General features: G+C 47.5%; 1 protein-coding gene across 1 annotated transcript in view; it reads right to left on the bottom strand.

Annotated features, from left to right (window-relative positions):
• Positions 1-21985, bottom strand: part of ACAP3 (ArfGAP with coiled-coil, ankyrin repeat and PH domains 3) — a 175658-nt gene that overhangs the window by 96095 nt on the left and 57578 nt on the right. The window contains exons 2-4 of the mRNA XM_084821581.1: positions 13021-13078; positions 9855-9974; positions 2725-2778 (exon numbers count right to left, since the gene is read on the bottom strand). Of these exons, the coding sequence (XP_084677707.1) occupies positions 2725-2778; positions 9855-9974; positions 13021-13078 (232 nt within the window). The remainder of the gene's footprint in view (positions 1-2724; positions 2779-9854; positions 9975-13020; positions 13079-21985) is intronic.

Genomic DNA, 21985 nt, shown 5'->3' with positions numbered 1-21985 from the left:
AGAACCCCAGGAACGGGTGTTGAATATTGCTCGAGCCCCCTCTGCAAAGTCTCTTTGATGTTTTCCCGTTGTGCGTGAAATGGACAGGAACAAACGTGAGAGAGGCCAACAGGAAATTGCCGTTGGATACCTCCTTTTCCCCTCGCCTCTCGAGCGCCGCTCCGAAGGAAATGTTCTGGCCCTTCCTTCTGGATCCTGATTTTACAGCCCTGAGCAGCTGACGGCCTGCCAAGCTTTCCCTGTTTGTGATTGATTTAAGAAATGTCAAAACAAGGACGAGAGATATGGCTCGCACCATCCCTGACCTGCCACCACTGGGAGCAAAATCTTCCCTTCCTGACCCCGCCCCCAAGACAATTACATCCGTTCCAAACCATCCACTCCTTCCGTCTGGCATTTGGCTACAGAGGAGATTCCTGGCCTGCTTAAACGTGAAGTCAGCAGTTTCTGCAGAACACTGACTGAGCACCCGCCCCTGACCGATGGACGGGTGAACTACAGAACTGCATCTCAGGGTTCAAAATGCATTGTTTTCGGCAGCTAACTGGGACTGGCTGACGTGATCATATTAGGCCAGTACTTCCCCCTCTGCACTAGCTGCTAATCCATTTCTAGGCCCAATTCAGTGTGCTGGTTTTAACCTTTAAAGCCCTAAACAGCCTGCAGTCAGGTTACCTGAAGGAACTTCTCCTCTGTTTTTATTTACCTACACAGACAAGATCACCTTCAGAAGCCTTCTCCCTAACATCCCCACCAAATGAGGCAAGGCAGGTGGCTACAAGAGAGAGGGCCTCTTCAGTGGTAGCACCCAGTTTCTGAAATGCTCTCCCTAGAGAAACTCGCCTGGTGCCTCCGTTGTGGACTTTTCAGGAAAAAGCTCATTATTCTCCCAAGCATTTTAAGAAGTGCTTTTAGTGCTCTGTTCTGCGGCTGTTTTTAGTTTGGTTTTCGGTGCTGAAATGTTTCCATTCTTTGCTGCTGGTTTTATCTTGGTCTTATTCTGTGCTGTTTTTTATTCGTTGTTTTGATGTTTGTATCGTATGTTTTTAATGCACTGGACATCGCCCTGAGAACTTCCGGTAGTGGGTGGCTTAAAAGTACAGTAAATAAATACACATTTTGTTTTGGGGTGGGTTTTCTGAGGAGTCTACCTGTGCCTTTCCAAACTCATGGGGTGATATCATGTCTTACGACATCAAGGACAGGGTTTGTGATGCCCACTCTGAAAATATAAACATGAGATACCTCAGCTGGGGTTTGATTTGGCCTAGCAGTAAAGGGGTAGAATTAAGATGTGAAGCCCGTTGAATATCAGAGGGGGCAATCAGAAAAGAAGAGGGTTGTTTCAGGGGGGGACCACCACCACCACCACCACCACACACACACACACACACACACACACCATTTTTTCCACTGAATAATCTATCCTAGATTTCAGAGACACTCAAAGGTCCTACTGATCTTTGAAGAACAATCCAGATAAATCAAAGGATCCTCCCCACTTTTTCTCAGAATACTAGCATTTGTGGTCATAGATTTTGCTGATGTGCAGTAGCTTCAAAAGGCAGCCTAGGGCAGAGAGATGTCTATTTTCAGTCCTCGTCAGTTTCGCAAGTGCTCATTCATAGGTCCGAATTGTCCCATTACTGCATTAAATTACTTGTGTGTTTTTTTAAAAAAAAAAACTTGGCTTGAAAATGTGTATTTACATAAGTATTTTGGAATGTATTTCCCCACAAAATATGCACTTTTAAACACATTTTCTCTCAAAGAATTCCCCTTTAAGTAGATTTTAACCAAAAAATACCATTTTGGTACCCTTTTTTGTTTTTTGACCAGAGAACCGCATGGCAAAATTCAGAGAAGAGCGAAATCCGAATGATACCTATAACAACATCCCTAAGACAGGCAGAAAGAAGCCTTTTTCACATGACACATTGTTAACTTGAGGAACTCACAGCCACAAGGTGTGAGATGGTTTTACAAGGGATTATTAGACAAATGCAAACTGAATAGAAAGTCCTGTGATTAGAGGCAGAGGTATATTCATCAGAATATACCAGATGCTGGAAACATCCAACACCAAACAGGTTTCTGTATCATGCTTTTCCCATGAGCTTCCAAACCTATCTGGCTGGCCACTGTTTGAAACTGAACAGTAGACTAGATGTGCCCGAGTCTAAATCAGCAAGGCAGGTGTTGTGTTCTTCAGATCTGCTCACGTTGGTGTGATTCAGGGATGTATGGCAATTTTGTTATCACTTGCAAAACATGTGAGCATGCCCTGTTCAAAGCCCTGAATGTGAACATGAGCAGGTGTCTGCTGAAAATGTTCACAATTTGCCAGACATCTGCTCGCATTCAATATGTGCAACTTTCCCAGTTTGACTTTGTGCAAATTTCCTAATTTGCTCAAATTTCCCCTGCAGACTGAAAGCCCCGCTTTGGTCTATGGAGGAAAGTTGTGCAAATTAGGAAAGTTGCACAGATCGGGGGAAATTTGTGCAAATTTCACGTTCGATCGCTGCTGGATTTGCGCTGTTTTCCCATTCGTGCAGAGCAATCAGCAATCACAAACAGGATTCGGGCACAAAAAGAGCAGCAGGACAATCTTGAACGTTGCTCGTTCGCCCGTCCCTAGTGCAATTTGATTACATTTGAGAAATGCCATTTAACCTAGCAGCAAATGGCACATGAAGAAAGTTGTAGAAGGCTGAGACCTACCATGTGGTAGTTGACCATCTCCTGCAGGCTGTCTCCAAACTTGTCCAGGCATTCCTGCAGAAGGAAGAGAGGTGAGGGGGTGAGCGACAACAACAAAAAGTAGGGATGTACGAATCCCTTACCTTGTGGGGCCATCCGCAGTGGGGGGGGAGGTGATCCATCCCTCCCCCCAGAATCCTCCCCGGCCAGCTCCACTCTGCGGCAAGTCCATGGAGCTGCCGGCTGGGGCCACCTGCAGCTGGACCTCCATCCACTGCCGGGCTGCGGCCGCAAATGGCGGCTGCCGTAGCGGCCGCCATTTGCATCCCTGCATTAGCCGTGATAGGCTACGTATATATTTATATATATCATAGACGTATATATTTACATAGCCTATCATGAAAAGACCAGGGACACAAATGGCGTAGCGGACACTATTTGCATCCCTGCTCTTTGCCGTAATAGGCTATGTAAATACTTACGTAGCCTATCACAGCTAAAGTAGGGGGAGAAGAGGTGGCCACAGACCGGGGCAGCCATTCGCAGCCGCAGACCAGGGGCAGCGGATGGACTAGACAGCCGACACCAGGTAAGATCCGTCCCGGGGAAGTTTCGCAGGGTGGTGGGGGGATTGCTCCATTCTGCCACGGAGTCTGGGGGATTCTTTAGAATCCGGCCTCACTGGAGTCTGTGGCGGAATTCTCTAACATCGCTAACAAAAAGTGCATGGGAGGGAACAGCAGCTCAGACTATTTGTGCATCTACCCCAGTCCTGCCTGCTCTGATGGGCAGGGGCTCTCTAGGGACTCACTCAGACAGAGAACATTCTTTCCCATCACATCCTGCCTGACATCCCTTTAGCTGGAGAGATGGGGGAGATGGTCCCTCCCCTAGGAAACTGCCTTAGACGGACTCAGAGCATTGCTGTATCTACACCATGAGAGGGCAACACCCCAAGTGGCCCCTGCTGTCATCCACTGCAGCACCCACTGCCCTCCAAAATTGTGAATGTCCGTGTGTGTGTGCGTGTGTGTGTGTGTGTATGAAAAGAAGTCCAAATTAATTCTGAATGTGAAGCTTTGCTCATTACTTTGTGACCTTTTAGCTGAATCTAATAAAGTTATTATCTAAAAGCAGATAGAGATAGAGAGAGGGAGAAGGAAAAGGAAAAGGGGTGTCTGGAGAGGCCATTTTGAGGCTTTTTAATTGGGAACAAGCTAATGTCGATCCTTTTGACACTTCATAGCCACTGCAGGCACCTTTAAAAGAAGTTGGTGTCACAGGGAGGGAGGTGTGGCCCATGGACCTCCCTGGCCGCCGGACCTCCCAAAGTTGCCTGCCTCTGGTCTACCTTGATAAGTCCAAATTAAGTCTGCATGTGAAACTTTGTTCATAACTTTGTGACCTTTTAGCTGAATCTAATAGTTATTATCTAAAAGTTTGTAGAGCCAGCGTAGCGTAGTGGTGAGAGTGATGGACTGGGAGCCGGGAGATCCGGGTTCTAGTCCCCACTCGGCCATGGAAGCTCACTGGGTGACTTTGGACCAGTCACAGACTCTCAGCCCAACCTACCTCACAGGGTCGTTTTTGTGAGGATAAAACAGAGAGGAGAAGGAGAATGTAAGCCGCCTTGGGTTCCTTGCAAGAGGAAAGAAGGTGGGATGTAAATGCAATAAATAAAAATAATAAAATAATGTAGATATCTAGATATAGATGGGGCATCTGAAGAGGCCATTTTGACCCCTTTAACTGGAAACATGCTTTGATCCTTTTGATGCTCCATAGCCATAGCTGTGGGCACGTAGAAATAAATAAATCTGGTGCTGCAGGTGGGGGGGGTGGCCCAGGGAACTCCCTGGCCCCTGGATCTCCCAAAAGTGCCTGCCCCTGGACTGGCAGCAGCTCTCCAGACCTACCTGGAGATGCCAGAGGTTGAACCCGGGGCCTGCTGCAACCAAGCTGAGTGGTCTACCACTGAGCTACAGCCCTTGGCCTATAACTCCGATCATCCTTCATCACAGGCCCCATTCCAGCTAGGCTGATGGGTGTTGAAGCCCAAAATATCTGAAGGGCACCAGTTTCCTTCCCCTGCCTCAAGACATGGGAACACGGGACTGACCATTGGTCCACCTTGCCCAGTACTGCCTAGGGGGTGGGGGCTGCACAGAAAGGGCAAAGTGTATTCCATGAGGTTGGGGAGCTTTGTCCCATAGCTGAGACTCCAGAAAGAGAAACAGTGGCCGCTTTATCGCTCAGGTTGGAAACGTATTTTCCTCTGAAATGTGCACTTTGTGGTTGTGCGCGTGTGTGTGAACTTCTCCCTAATTCAGACAAGGGCGAATTTTTAAGAGGACCCGACTACAAGTCAGCGAATTGGTTGGAAAGTACAAAATTCGGTAAGTTTTCATTAAAATGCCAACTGAATGAATTTCTTCCCTCACCGGCCACCGCCTTTACCACTGCCCATTTGCTTCGGTCTGCCTTCGAGCCTAATGCAGCTGATTCCCAAAGGAAGAGGACAGGCCATCAGGAGCTTTATGCTCTTTCTCATCATGCCTCCCACTGCTTGCTCACTCAGAGGAAGCAGAGAAACAGGTAATGAGCTTACGAAAAGGGGTTGCTCACACTCCTCTGCAGTAACCTTTCCACAAGTCACCATGACAGCGACCTGTGTCCACTTCCAGCCACCATGTCCAACGACGGGGGTTGCAGTCCAGCACAGCTAGAGGACACCAGGTTGGGGAAGGCTGGTCTAATCTCACACGGATCTAATTCATTCTCCTCCTTGAGGAGAACCACTCAATGGCTGGATGTGGATTGCTGTGTTAGGCTTTAGGGCAGGGGTGCAAACCCCCGTAGCCATCTGGGAAAATTCTGGAGCAGATGATCAAGCAATCCATCTGTAAGCACCTTGAAAACAATGCAGTGGTGACTGGGAGCCAATGTGGATTTGTCAAGAACAAGTCCTGCCAGACAAATCTGATCTCGTTTTTTGATCAAGTAACCTCCCCTGTGGACTGTGGGAATGCTGTGGACATAATATACCTCAGCTTCAGCAAAGCTTTCGACAAAGTGCCCCATGATATCCTGATGAGCAAGCTAGCTCAAAGTGGGCTAGATGAAACAATGATCCGGTGGATCCACAGTTGGCTACAAAATCGGACTCAAAGAGTGCTTATCAATGGGACCTTCTCAAACTGGGGAGAGTTAACAAGTGGGGTACCGCAGGGCTCAGTCCTGGGCCCAGTGCTCTTCAACATTTTTATTAATGACTTGGAGGAGGAGGTGCAGGGAACGCTGATCAAATTTGCAGATGACACAAAATTGGGTGCGATAGCTAATACTTTGGAAGACAGAAACAAAATTCAAAGCAATCTTGATAGGCTGGTGTGCTGGGCAGGAAACAACAGAATGAAATTTAATAGGGATAAATGCCAAGTTCTGCACCTAGGAAAAAGAATCCAAATGCACAGTTACAAGATGGGGACACCTGGCTCAACAACACTACAAGAGAGGAGGATCTTGGAATGGTTGTTGATCACAAGCTGAATATGAGCCAACAGTGTGACGTGGCTGCAAAAAAGGCAAATGCTATTTTGGGCTGCATTCATAGAAGCAGAGCTTCCAAATCCTGGGAAGTACTAGTTCCCTCTACTCAGCACTGGTTAGGCCTCATCTGGAGTACTGTGTCCAGTTCTGAGCACTGCACTTTAAGAAGGATGCAGACAAGCTAAAGAGGGTTCAGAGGAGGGAAACAAAGATGATCAGGGGACTGGGAACAAAGCCCTATGAAGAGAGACTGAAAGAACTGGGCATGTTTAGCCTTGAGAAGAGAAGCCTGAGGGGAGATAGGATAGCGCTCTTCAAGTAGTTGAAAGGCTGTCACAGAGAGGAAGGCCAGGGTCTCTTCTCGATCATCCCAGAATGCAGGACACGGAATCATGGGCTCAAGTGACAGGAAGCCAAATTCTGGCTGAACATCAGGAGAAACTTCATGACTGTTAGAGCAATACGACAATGGAACCAATTACCTAGGGAGGTGATGGGCTCTCCCACACTGGAGGCATTCAAGATGAGGCTGGACAGCCATCTGTCGGGGATGCTGTGACTTGGATTCGTGCACTGAACAGGGGGCTGGACTCGATGGTCTTGTAGGCCCCTTCCAACCCTACTATTCTATGATTGTATGATTGTGACCACAGCTGAGCCCAATTTGAAGTTCTTCACCCCTGCTTTAGGAACATAGGAAACTGTCTTATACCAAATAAGACCATTGGTCCGTTTTTCAAAGAACACAGGCCTTTGGCACAGGCAAATCTTCCGGGTTTGGGGGGAGGTGCAGTTCTGAACTCAACCGCTGCCCCCGTCCTTTTGATCAGTGTCCCAGAGGTACTGCCTCCACTCCGGCTTGGCTCTTTCCCGCAGTGGCTTCTCCTCCCTGTCCCAAATAATGGATGCTCACTGACCTACTTCATATGCATTGCCGCGGCTTTCTGGCTTTCCAGAAAACAACGTGATTCCTTGAGGCATCAAACTATTCAGATATTTTTAGCCTTGCGGGGGTTCTGGGTGAATGTGTGGCTTCAACAGGAGTTATCAAGTCCAAACATTTTTTGTTTATTGATTCTTTCATTTTTGCAAAAATACAAAGAACTACAGATCAGTGCAGGGTCCGTCTATCTCCGCAGGCAGAATACTTCTGTATATGTCAGGTTTGGTGTCTTTATTAACACATTTTTAGTGTTCGTCCGATGGATAGGAACATAGGAAGCTGCCTTATAATGAGTCAGGGTCTTGGTCCATCTAGCCCAGTATTGTAGGCACTGACTGGCAGCGGCTCTCCAGGGTTTCAGGCAGGGTTTTTTTTTAGCCCTGAATGGAGATACCGGGAATCGAACCTGGAACCTTCTGCATACAAAGTGCTCCCGGGGGTTCACATTAAGTAGCTATCAGTGTCATAATATTAAAAAGGCTCTGTTTTGGCCAGTAGTACAGTGCTCATACATTCCACAGCTGACCACTTTTTAACCCAACCACCTCAACAACGTTCCTCAGGTATGGGGTTATAAAATCATAGAGTTGGAAGGGGTCTCAGTGGTCATCTAGTCCACCCCCTGCAAAACCATGACAACAGACATCCAGGCTCTGATGAAAAGACTCAAATGAAAGAGAGCCCACCATTTTCCTAGGCAGACTTTTCCACTGTCAAACAGCTCAAACCATCAGGAATTTTTTCCCTAAGGTTTCACTGAAAATCCCCTTTCTTGCCAATGAAACCCACGGTATTTGGGTGCTACGCTCTGGAGCACCAGAGAGCCACTTCATTCCATGTCTATGTGACAGTCTTACAAATATCTGAAGTCGGCTGGGAGAGCCATCTTCTGGTCCCTGGGCAAGGGTCCCAGGGACAATAGGACGGCTCAGAAAACCCCTTCCAAGGTTGGAGACAATGCTCTGACCTCAGAAGGGGGAGTCAGAAATCCACCCCTCACAGCTGGTACAAAGAGAACTGCACCGCCTGCCTCTCTGATGTTGGAAAATCGACCTCGGAGTGGGGGAAAAGGTAGTGTCCCGGTGGGCAGGGAGGGGAGGAGAGCAGAGGGGCAAAGATACAATTTATACCTCCTCCAGCCTCCTTCCCTCCCCCTCCAAAGCCCGTCTAGCAAAATACAAAGATCAGAGGGCAGGGAGGCAAAGATCACCTCCACCGCTCCTCCTGTCCTGCAAGCCTCCATTTTTCCAAAGCCTAACACATTGAGCTATTCCGTAGTGCTGCTAGCAGAGAGAAAATTAAATACTGTGGAATCCAGCCCTTTGGGGTCTCAACAGACACCTGGTAAGCACCTGACTTGGCTCGCATTCGCAGGCTGAGCCAGAGGGCTTTTCCCAAAATCTGGGAGCTGTTTCCAGTGCTTAATTTTTTTTTTAATGTAAATAGAAATGTGTCCAAATTGCAGGGTGCAATGTGTGTAATTTCCACAAATTTGGGCCGCAAAGTGCATAATTTACACACATTTTGGCCACATTTGCACAAATTACAGCAATTACAGCTGAAATTTGCATAAATTCCACAATCTGCACCCACAATTTGTGCACATTTCTATTTACATAAATAAAATTTTTAAAGCCCCGGGAAAATCCGCAAACTGTCCCAACTCGATGCAGTGAGCATTACCAGCCATCGTTCATCAGGTCATTTTGGGAGGGGGAGGGGAAGGGGAACAGCTGCCACTACTGAACTCTGACCTAGAAATTCCATCATCTAATTCTAAATGGTTCTAGTTTGGTTAGGGTGACCATCTGTCTTTTTTTTTTTTTTTTACAAGAGACAGTCCTCTACTTTAAGGGCTGTCAGAGAACCATCCTCTATTTGAAGGCATCCTCCATTTGAGGTATGCCCTGAACAATTCCAGTTTAAAGCCAGGATGTACAGATTTTGTTCCATCTGTTTTGCGGATAGTCAAGCATCTTTCATTCCGTCATTCAGTCATTGACAGAACTGGACTTTTTAACCAGAATGTCGTTCTCCTCTCGCCAATTCACAATAGCGCTAATTCATATTACCGCATTTGTGCCAGTGCACATTAGCGAATTAGCTAATGCGCATTAATGCTAACTATTTGATGCAAATTGGTGCAAATCCCCCTCAAAAGTGACAGACTGGTCCGCAAGTCCATGGAATCTGTATGACTTGGAAAAACTCAGTCCACTGCAGAAACTGCAGGTCGGAGTCATAGAAATCTGAACTCACTTGAATCCGTTGCGTGTTCCTCCAACATTGCTACTTTAAAGATAAAGAACCGTAACAACTATTGACCATCAACAGTTATTGTGAGACGAGCTGTATTTCTACTTAAATTATATCAATTATTTCTAAGTTTGTATCTATACGTATAAATTAGCAGATGCAAATGTCATGCAAATTTGTCCTCACTTTTGGTGATGCATTTCTTCTTTTTTGGAGATGCATAAGTGGTCGCCCTATCAGATTGGCTGGGTCAGATTATCATCCCAACCAGCCCTGTGCTAAATACAACACATAAGCAGATCTGCAGGACTGGACTGCAATGACTGCAGATAAAGTCGGCACTCTGCACATACTCTTAAGTTTTTGAGCTCCTTTTTGGTGGTACTCCACACCACTCACTCACCGAGATCATTTCATCCTTCTTGCATTGCTGCGATAGGTCCCGGACTCCACCGACAAAGTGTTTGTTAGTGATGATGTATGCCTTCCCGGCATCAATCATATTGCTGCATAGTTTCACCAGCTGAAGAGGAAAGAAGATGGGAGTGCAGCATGAGGAAGAAAGGGATATATGAGAAATTAATTTCAGTTCATTTTCTAACAGCATTTTACCCAGTTTATTATTTTCCTATTAATTTATTAATTTATTGATTTATTTATTACATTTATATCCCCCCCCCTTTTTCCATTGTTAAACTCAAGGTGGCTCCATGCAGTTCCGAGGTGGTCTCCCCTCCAAGCACCGACCAGACCCAGACCTGCTTAGCTTCAGCAAGGTGGTGGACTCATGTGCTTTCAGACCACGGCCCGGGACACCTTCGCACCTTCCGAACCAATCACAGACTCGGATGCAATCTGTGACTGGAGTCTGTACATTTCCAAGCTTGCAACATGATTCATGGACCACCCCCTCAATGCGTTCGATAGCATGGATACATTTGAAAAATGCACACGGAAAATGCATGCATTTGAATAATGTGCACAAATACGCTTTAATCAATGAGAGAAGGATGCATACATTTCAAAAATGTGCACCAGTGATGCATACATTTGGAAAAATACACACGGGTTTTCATGCGAAAAGAAAAAAAGCAAAGCTTGCAGTCTGGTACAGTTGCAACGAGCTTCACGATGGGATTCGGAGAACTTCTCCGAGCTTGTGTTTTGCTGAGTTGCAAATCCCTAGAGTGGGATCAGTCAGAAGCACCCACACAGTGACTTACACTAAAGGTGGGTGCAATTCAGGCTTGTCAGATCTACTTCGCTGTTGTTTTTCTAGAGCCCCACATCTACCGAGAGCCAGGTGCAAAAGACATACACTTAGAAGTAAAGATCAGGGAGCTTCTGAGCACATTCTGAGTATGGATGGATGGATCTCAAGAGCCAGTGTGGTGTAGTGGTTAGAGTGTTGGACTGGGCCTCTGGAGACCTGGGTTCAAGTCCCCACGTAGCCATGAAGTTTCAAATAAAAAGCGAAGTAGATCCTGTAAGCCTGAAGTCAAAATTTCTAGAACTTCTAGAGAGTCTGGAGGAGGGGTGTTGAAACGAGCTGAAGTGAGCATCACCTTCCAGTAATGGGCAGGACTAAAATTGGGGTAGGGTCAAAATATTTTTTAAAAACCTAGCAAAAACCTGACACAAGAGGAAAGAACAGTAGTAGCAGTACTGTTTGACTCATGTATCCTTCTGTGGAAGGCGAGCTGTAAAATTGGGGAAGGGAAAGCAGCCACCATGAAGCCTGAAAGAGGGCAAAGAGGCGTGCCCAAGGCCACAGAGTAAGTATAAGTCAGAGTTGGCACAGAATGATATCTGAACAGGGCCCCGCATCTCGCTTTCCCTGCATTCCCGTCATCTGCCAGGGGGAAATTGGATGCTGGCAAACTTCTTTGCACTGTTGCATCTGATTCCAGGGAAGAAAAGCGAACAGATGCAGCTCCCGGTCACATCTGGCACCCAGATGGACACCAGTGACGCTTGGAGCGAGCCTCTGGAAAGGAAAGGAAGGGAACGCTCATTCTGCAACGTGGCAGTTTCTGCAGTGCAGTTCCATCTTCACAGTCAGCAAATCTAGCTGTAGGTTATTCACCGGGAGCTTTGGAGGGATGGGGTGGGGGTGGGAGAATGGCGGGGAGGAGTCCCTAAAATGTTATTAGAAACCTAGCTGATTGCTAGGAAATCCATTCACAACAACCCCAAAGAAGCAAAGCTGAGGCCAGGCAGGGGTGTAACATTCGGAGGAATTATCCATGTTCATGCTAGTGCATAGAAGAAGTGCAGTAGGAGCTCAAGCAGGTTTACTCAGAAGTAAGTCTCAATTGTTCTGGCAGAATGTACAGCTAGGGATGGGAGAATTAGCAAGGTCTGACTTTCTCCGGAATTCTCTGATTTTCACCTCTGAGATCAATTCATCTCATTTCCATTCTTGATCATGAGCTCCCCACCCCACCCCCGAACCCCAAGCGTGCGCATTACAGTACGAATTTTTAAAAGTGTGCACCCCAAAAGCGCACTTTATCCCCATAGAACAAAGCGTAAAAATGTGCATTTCTGAAAAACTGTTCAGGAACTTGCAAGCTTTTCCAGAAAAGTATGCACCCGTTCGCATTTGGAGCTGCCAACGGGGCAAATTCAAAATAAAAATGAATCCTAACGAAGTTCTCCTACATCCCTCCTTCCAGCCTTGTAAGCATACTTGGGGCTGGTGCCTAACGCGGGAATGCCAGGCACACTTACTTGGGAGTGAACTAAGTGGGGTGTACTTCTGAGCAGGCTGGCCTTGCGTCCTACTTTATAGAGGACAGTCCTCTATTTGAAGAGCTATCAGAGGACACCGGACTGAGCAACCGGCCCACAGCTCACCTGGTCACAGTCTTTCCCACTATGATGAGATGTATAGCACAACTATTTAGATTATAATCACTAGTTTTTTAATCTGTGCATAAATCAACATATGCACATTTCACGCAACTCTCTGCCCTCTTTGGTCCTCCTTTTTGGTGACAAGTAGGTGCCCACCCTAGTTCTGAGGGGACACATGCGCTCAGGTCCACAAGGTATGTCTGAAGGGCCGGTTCAAGCTTTGAGCCCACCCCACCCCAACAAAGTGTCTTCTGCTGGGCCCTGGCCAAAGTAGACTCTGGGTCTGAGGTGGCCCTGGGCAAAAGCGTCCCTTGGTGAGGCCTCCTCCTCTGCCAATGGACCCTGGTGGGCTTACGTGTCTCTGCAGCACTCCAAGGAGCACTGGCCAGCTGGGTCTTGCCACCCTTTTAGGCATCAGGTATGGGCCCTGCCAAGACGTCGCAGCCCCAGCAAATGCCCAAATATGTCGAATGGTGTTGCTGCCTTCCTCTGACATTAGAGTCTCCCCATATATGGCTTCTGATGGTGGCAGCCGTCCATTTTAATCACCGATCATGCCTCCAACTCTGAGACATTGTCACTCCAGGGCATTGGATATGTTTTGGACTTCACCTCCCACCAGCCCCAGCCGATAGTTAGGGATGCTGGGAGTTGTAGTCCCATTGGGAGGTTGCCTAAGTTCTCTCTGCACGCAGGCTTTTATGGCTTACCTTGTCAAGCTTAGCTTCAATCTCCACGACATCCGTTTCCACCTCATCGATGGTTGCCCTGCGAGAAAAACAGATGGAGTTGTAGACGCTTGCACACCACCACACGGGATCATCCGCTTGTCGGGTGGCCAGACCTCAGGGCGCACCACATGCGGGCAGGGCATAGAGACAGTGGTGTAGTGGGAGCAGGGCCTGCAGGGTCGAAGCACCAGGACTTTTTGATCAGCAGGGACACTGACATCGTCTGCCACCCCCCCTCAGGCTTTCCCCTGAGCGTGGCTGCAATCCTCGCTGTAGCTGCAGGGAAATGGATTTTCCCAGCAACAATATATAGTTGTGAGCTATCCCTGTTGTAAAGGGTGGCTTGGATGGGCAATGAAGACCCATTTGCTTGACAAGGCTCCAGCATCCCTGATAAGAGATGAAAACAGCTAGGACTGGCTTGTTTGCTTTTAGATCAAATGATCCTCCTTTGTGCTGGGGGGGAAAAACTCCTGGGAAAATCTTGAGTTGGTGGTCCTATGCTGCTTGTTGGGCCCATGTTGTGTCCCTGTCTTTCTCTTTCAGTTGGAGGTCTCTCCAGCTGACGTCTGACGTGCTAACCCCCACACTGCTCTTTGCCAGCTCACTGTTCTGTGACTGTCCGCTGGTCCTGATAAGTTGGGTATTGTTTTATGTACTGCTCCCCTTTGCACTCTCTCTCTCTCTCTCTCTCTCTCTCTCTCACACACACACACACCCACACACACACAGTCTCTGTCTGTGTGTATACATACAAACACACACACAGATCGACACAGCTCCTGCCTTGTAGGACTCTCCTTTGGGATGTAGCGATGGGGACTGTCATGTTACGTTCCTACACTTCAACTTTTACCACTACACCACTGTTTATAGGCCACAGGGCAGGGGTGGGCAACTTTGGGCAGTCCAGGGGCCAATTTTCACCCCCAGACTCCCCCGGGGGCTGCACCCCTGTCGCCACACTGACCTCAGCCACAAAAACATTGGTGGCAAACCACTACAGAGATTCGAAGGGGCCATGCTCCCCTTGAAAACAAGTTAAATTTGGCAGTTTAGAAACTCCGTAGCAGTTTGCCGCAGCCGACCAGATGGGCAATAAATTTAATAAATAAAAGAATTAATAAATAAATAAATAAATAAATTTTGGCGGCAAACCATCATGGTGTTTTGTGTGTGTGTTTTGCCTCTGCCCCACCAGATCGTAGCAGTGTGGGGGCAGCGGCAGTGGGGGCACACTCCAGGCCATGGGAAGGAGGGGCATGTTGCCCAAGCCTGCTAGAGGGGACAGGCGGAATGAACACCAGTAGTCTGGCAGGACCAGCCCAATTCTGCCCCAGATGAACATTGTCTTTGGCATCCCACCTCCATTTAACTTTCGAAGACCTTCTTCTTTAAAAAAAAGAAAACAAAACAAAATGCATTTGGAGCCCGTTTCTCAACTCCAGCACAAATTTGCACACGGGATTTATTATGCCCATCATAGAAGACGGCCAATTTGTAGACGTAGATCTGATCACCATCACTCACGTGCACTCCCCCTTTTGTCGAATGCCCACTCATGTCTCCAATTCCCCCTGCAGATTTCAAACAACAACAAATACCCAGAGTGAGGGTGAAAGCAATGCTGCCCACGCAGGTCCTGTGCTCCCAGCTTCGCAAGTCACAGAATCCTAGGCTTGGCAGAGACCTCAGAGATCACCTGCTCCAACCCCCTGCTCAATACAGGAACAGCAAAGCAGGATACAACTGCAGGATTCCTGTCAGATGGCTGTACAGCCTCTGCTTAAATACTTCCAGCAAAGGAGGGACCATCTCCTTGCAAGGCAATGAAGACGAACTCCTAGTAGTGTAGGTTTGAACTGTTGAGTGGATATCCTGTGAGTCATCCACCAAGCTCATAGGCATGGCGGAGAATTCCACCACAGATCTCAGTGAGGCCGAATGGCGCAATCAGCACAATTGGCCCCCCGAAATCCGTGGTGGAACAAAGCCCCCGCTCCCCCACACCGTGAAATGGGCCCAGAACGGAGCCTACCTTGGTCGGCCGTTCCGGTGCTCCTCGAATGGCGGCCGCGTCTGCAGCCGCCATTCGTGTCTTTCGAATGGTCGTGATAGACTACATAAATACTTACGTAGCCTATCACGGCTAACGCAGATACACCATTTGCCTCCCTGTGGAGGCTGTGATAGGCTACGTAAATATTTACATAGCCTATCACAGCTAAAAAAGGGAACGCAAATGGCGGCCGCCATAGCCGCTGCCATTGCATTCCCTTTTTTTTGCCGTGATAGGCTACATAAATATTTATGTAGCCTATCACAGCTAAAGCAGGGACGCAAATGGCATCCCCTACACAGGATGCCATTTGTGTCCGCACCAGCCCGGCAGCAGCTGGAGGCCCCGCTGCGGGTTGGCCCGGCCGGGGGCTCCACAGCCTGGCCACGGAGCGGAGCCAGCCAGGCAGGATTCTGGCAGGGAGGAACGGATAGCCCCCCCCCCCGTCAAGGATTCCAGGGGGAGGGACAGATCGCCTTCCCCCCACCTGCGGAACCCGGCGGAGCCAGGTAAGCAGGGTTTCGTACACCCCTACAAGCTCAGCACCTCCTAAGCCCCAATTCATAAAAGCAGAATTCTATGACCTGCATGAAGTATGCAAATGCGCATATATTTGCATGGTATGCATAAGAAATTCAGCTAGTCATAGATCTCTATAGGGTAGGGATGGGCAAACACAAATGTTAGAAAATGCTAGGATTCTCCATACAGCCTCTCTCCGCTTATCTTGTGCCTGATTCCTGTCCGCATTTGCAATCGCTGTTCGCTCTGTGTGAATGGGAAACTTGCGCAAATCAAGCAGCGATCGATCGGGAAATCTGTGCAAATGTCCTAATTTGCGCAACTTTCCTCCATAGACTAAAGTGGGGCTGATTCCATCTGCAGGGGAAATTTGCACCAATTAGGACATTTGCGCACAATTGAACTGGGAAGCACACGTCCAGCAATTTGCAAACATTTTTGGCAGACACATGCTTGTAGTCGCGGTCGGGACTTTGAAGAGGGCATGCTCACAAGTTTCATGAGCAAAAACAAAATTTGCATACATCCCTACTAAAGCACGCTGAGTGCCTGCTGTCCCTAATCACTTGTCATCCTACTTCAAGCAAGCTTTTTGCAATTTTACTGAGCCAACAGACTTTGGATTGTCTGGCTGCATTTGATCCTGGCCTGCAGTCCTACTGTGACTCGCTCAGACCATATAGCTTGCCAATTCAAATGAGACGGGAAGCTTTGTCTTCATGAGTTCAGGAAGAAATCCTCAAGTGCCATGTATGAGAGGAAGAGGCAGGAGGAGGGATGCTTTTAGCCTGGGGCTCTTTCCTGATTCTCTAAGGGCGCGATCCTATGCATGTTTAGACAGAACATAGTCCTGTAACTTAGCTCGCTGGAGAATGTTAGGAGTTGCATAGGAGTGCGCTCTAAATGTAGCCTCTGTCTGCGGTCTTAAGGTCTAGAAACTTGCTTTTGTGGAGCAAGGAACAAGCCCAGAATGCCATGATTCTCAGGATGTCAAATCATCCACCACCAATTTTTGCACCTCACACTCAGGAAGCAGAGAAGAAAACTTTGCTCCATTGGGGCAGCAAACAACATCATCAGCTCAAATCCCCCCAAGAAATCATCACACAGGTCAGAATGTGGCACACATCCCCTCCCCAAAGACCAGCCCACACAAGCCAGCCCACAGAGCTTCAGAACCTGCACACTGTACACCATGTTGTTGTTGTTCCTGTTCAGTTGTTAAGTCGTGTCCGACTCTTCGTGACCCCATGGACCATAGCACGCCAGGCCTTCCTGTCCTCCGCTCTCTCCAGAAGTGTGCTCAAGTTCATACTGTACACCATACCCACTGCCAAACATCAGCTCAGCCACTGGGAGGGACAAGATAGAATCAAAGCTGCCATTTGCGTCCGCAGAAGCCCATCCGTGGCCAGAAGTCCAGCTACGGACGGCCCTGGCCGGCTGCTCCGTGGAGCCACCATGGAGCAGAGCAGGCTGGGCAGGATTCTGGGGGGGAGGACCAGATCGCCTCCCCCCCGTCGAGGATTCCAGGGGGGGGAGGGGGGAGCACCTCCCCCCCCAGCGGATGCCCTGACCAGAACAGGTAAGGGATTCATACATCCCTAATATTTTGGCCCTGCCCCTTTTACCTTCAGGCCCCGCCCACCACCAGAATATGGCCTCCAAGAGCTTCTCCAAAATGGAATTCAGTCCTTAGTCTGAAAGAGGTTCAACACTCCGGGTCTAGATTCAGGGAGCAGCAAGGCCAAGGATTTGCTGGGTTCCCATGGCAACCAATAGGGCCTAATAAAGCAGCACCCCCAAAACTGGTGGCAGTGTGAAAGAATTCTGTTGGCATGCTGCCTCTCCTGCTGGTTAACGGACTCCGCCAGACACACCAAAATCCTAAAGCTGGCACTATGGGCACTGCTGACATTTCTGAGGGAGACCTCCATGGCGTGCTTTTCAGACCTGTTTTCTCTCTATTTGGAAGGCATGTCTTTAAAAATGACAGTCTGGTCATATTTCCGAGCAAAGGTCAACAGGATAACCCCACACATGTACACACACACACACACACAGTACAGAAAAAAAAAATGACATTCCAGTCAGCATTTAAGAGAAAACGGCATTCCAAGGCCAAGACCTATGGCATAAAATCCACTCAACTCTGGAAGGACGGAGGAGCCCAAAATAAGAGTGTCTCCCCAAGAGCTCATTCCTGTGGTAAAGCCAAACAATGGTTCCTTTAAACCAGCACCTGGAAATGTGGCAAACCGAGCAGCCATCTTGTCCGCCCAAAGCCTGGCCGAATCCTCCGTGGCTTGCAGCTCTTAGCCTTGTGGTTTGGGCCGCAAAGTGAGGGGTGGAGGAGGCCTGTGTAATGTCCAGGCTTTGGGTTTTTAAGCATTCCGACACCAAATTCCCTCCCCTCCATTCCACGAGCCCAGTTTTATCTCAAGATCCATTGTTTTTGGCAAACTCAACCTAGGCCTCACGTTAATTCTTACTCCTCTACCACACGGTCGCTACTTATACACATTGCTAAAAAAGAGAGAAAACACATCACCACCACCCCTTCTCCACACACATACACACAACAGAAAAGAGGACAGAGATCTGCATAAAAATATATAACACTAATTCATATGTATAGATGAAACGTTTTAAAATATGTGTTGGATCCAAACTATCTATCTATCTATCAATAAAATCCACGAAACCCTGTTCCGATAAAATCCATGAAGCCCTGTTCCGATTAAATCCACGAAGCCCTGTTCCGATTAAATCCATAAAAACAGTGACTCCTAATTAAAATAAACAAAAACAAAACTTACAAATAGGTTTTACTCAAGATCCTAAAATTAGTCACTGTTTTATTATAATCAGTGTTTTATTGTTGTTTTATCACTGTTTTGTTGTTTTAATGATTGGTTTGATTGTATTTTATCATGATTTTATCATGTGAACAAAATTGGTTTGATTGTATTTTATCATGATTTTATCATGTGTATTTATTTTAATGAAAAGTGGTACAGAAATCCTTTGAAATGGGAATAAATAAATAATAGTCATACATAGAGGAGGAGACCCACCAAAATCAATGGGACTTAAGTTAGTTGCAACAGCAACATGAAGGACCCTGAGCTGTGAATGGGAGAAAGAGAAGAAGTGGACCTGCAACAGAATGTTGAACCCTCCTGTTCAGGGTTCCGACCAGCCAGACACGCCCTCTTCCATGATACTCCATTCCGTTCCCCACCCCCTCTGGTTTCCCATTCTTTTCTCTGAATTGGGCATGCTCAGTCCTCATTGGAAGACTTTTATGTTTATTTTTGCACTTCTGCAAATCTCAGGATTCTCCCAAGCATGCAGATACCTTCCCCTGTTGTTTCTCAGTGACACCTGTTGGATATAAAGCCTCCCCCCCCCGCTCTCTCTCTCTCTCTCTCACACACACACACACACACACACACACAGACAGACAGACAGACAGACAGAAGAGAAGCCATTTCCAGTGAAAAGGCACTACTATGAAACAAGCAAAGGACTTCAGGGTACCTTGTGCAGGAACACGCACTCCCCATCTGATGTTGCTAAGATCCTTCCAACATTGGTTTCTGTTTGTAATCCAAATGGTCCAGCCAGACTTCAAACCATATCCCTGTTTTCCCACGATAAGGAAAGATGTGGAGGGAACTTGAAATAATTGATCTTAAGAGCTACGACCTTTCTCAGGCTGGGACACAGAGCTCTGCCCTGGGACAAGCAGACACAACAGTCTGCCTTGGGACAGAAGGAGGCTCTCGTGAAGGTGAATCAGGCACCTTAATGGCATGCATTTCATAGTCAACACCAGCATCAGCTATGACACGGAGCCACGTGTATGCGCTCCCCTCCCTCCCTTGCACGCTTTGACGTGTTTAAGAACCTTTCCCTTTCGCAACCTCATCTTTGAACGTTGCTGGCTTCCACAGCACATTGGTTACATAACCCTGAGGGGGTTTAAGCCATCCTTCTCCAACCTGCCACCCTCCAGATGTGTTGAACTGCAATTCCCCTAACTTCCAGCCAGCTACTGGCCATGCTGGCTGGGAATTATGGGAGTTGTAGTAAAACACATCTGGATGGCACCAGGTTGGGGAAGGCTGATTTAAGCCAATGTACCATGACCATGATTGAAAGAAGATACTAGGAACCAAAGTGTTTGGGGGAAATGTGCATGAGGGGACACAGTTTTGGAGAACACCAGCAGAGAGCGGGAACTAGCTGCCATTTTGAGATCAGGGGGAGTTAGAGCTTTGTTCATTCCATCCTTTAGGCCCCAGTCCTATGGACAGCATCATCACTGCTCAGAAGCCCCCAAACTCAGAGGCTTCCAAGATTCCTATGCCCTACTGGGCTGAAGCCAGCAGGGCAGGAGGACTGGCAGAGGAGGTCTTTGTCTCCCTGTCCTCCAATTTTTCAGTTTTTGCTAGACTGGTTTTTTAGCCTGTCTAGCGAGGATGCCTCAGAGGGGGAGGGAAGGAGGCTGGAGGAGGTGCAGGATAAATCGTATCCTGGCCTCTCTGGTCTCCTCCCCTCCACACCCACTAGAACGCCCCTTTCCCCCCCTCTCCAATGTCGATTTTCCAGCCTCAGAGAGGCAGATGCTGTGGTTCTCTCTGTGCCACCTGCAAGGGGGAAGGGGAGGGGGGATGATCTCTGGCTCCCCCTTCCAAGGTCAGAGCGCTGTCTCTGACCTCGGAGGGGGGAAATCTGAGCCATTTTAGGGTTCCTGGGACACTCACCCAGGGACCATAGTATTGCGCTCCCTGTCTCCGACGGCATCATTTTACAACATTAGTGTCACCTAACAGTACATTAATGGAGCACTCCAGGATCAAGGATCATAACTAATTCACTTTACACCATGGGTTTACCGTAAAAGACCATTCTGATGGAGTAAATCAAGGACCTTATCCTAGCTGGAATGGATTATCAGAAATATTTCACTGGTATCTTATAGACCAAGGGTAGGCAACTTTGTGCCCTCCAAATGTTTTTGGACTACAACTCTCATAATCCTTGACCACTGGCCATGCTGCTGAGGCTTAGGAGAGGTGTAGCTCAACATATGTGGAGGTCACTAGAGGTCTATTCCTATTATAGACTTCTATGTACAATTCTGGATGCTGCTTTTGACTAGGGATGGATAAAACAGTTTTGATTTCTATAATGTTCACATTTTTTCAAGCACAAGTTCATTCTGTTCCATTTTCACATCAGTTTGCAAATGTTTTTAAGCCCACGTGAAGATTCGTACACATTTTCCCCTATTATACACATTTTTACAAGTAATACTATGCTCTTTTTCCTTTTTCTTCTTTTGCAATTTTCACTGATATATGCCCTTTTGCATGCAATTTTCCTTAATGCATAATTATTATTATAATAATTATGCATTACACAGTACACAATTTTCCTTAATGCGTGCATTTTTGACTGGAGAACTGCATCACAAAATTCAGAGAGGTGCAAAAACTGAAGGATAATTGAGCTCCGTCCAGTTCATGGTTAATTTGGGAAGCCCAAATTGGCTCCGGTTGGTATTAAAATGCCAACCAAACCAAACAAATTGCGCCCCCCAATTATGTTACGTTCTTAATGACTAGGACCCTAAATAGCTTGGATATGACATCAGGGACGAGCCATGACAAGATGGTGGGTGTAGGGAGAAATGCCCTTTACTTTCCCCTTGAGATGACCCGGGGCTGTTTTGGATATCCAAAACAATCAGCAAAACTATAGACCTCAGTTCAGACAAATCCCAGCTCACCCACTGAATCCCTGCACTTGGAGATGGAGAGCCACCGCCAGTCAGAGACCAGGTTCACATGATCAGCAGCTGGCAGCGTGAGCTGTTCTTGGGTTCAGGGATGGCTTGCTAACCACAGTAACAAACCACCCTTCCCGGGTTCACATGATACGATAAGCTGCAGTGACTACCCACCATTCTTTGAATATTCACAATGGCAGCCAGCACACACGACAAGCCGCCATGGCTTATTTAAGCCCTCCAGATGTGTTAGACTACAACTCCCATCATCCCCATCTAGATGGACTAACAATCTGTCAAAAGTATCTCCCTATGTCCATATAACTCTCTGAGGCCTGTCAAGACCAGTTGGCAACAAAAACAGCCTTTGTATTAGTGCCATGCCAAATGTTTATGAAGTTCAGTTCTCAATACAAAAAACCCCCAAAATCCACTTTTGAGGGGCTTGTGTATCGTTTTAGCAAATGTCCGGCGTGCCTCCTTCACAAACTCATTTTTTGTGCTGGAAATGTTTGTTTCAACGTTCGTTGTGGTCATGTTGAAGTAGTTGAAAAGGACCCTTT

The sequence above is a fragment of the Heloderma suspectum genome, chromosome 15, assembly GCF_057233095.1.
Source record: "Heloderma suspectum isolate Gila_16-S chromosome 15, 16-S_ref, whole genome shotgun sequence".
Lineage (NCBI taxonomy): Eukaryota > Metazoa > Chordata > Lepidosauria > Squamata > Helodermatidae > Heloderma > Heloderma suspectum.
This window is presented reverse-complemented; position numbering and strand designations above follow the sequence as displayed.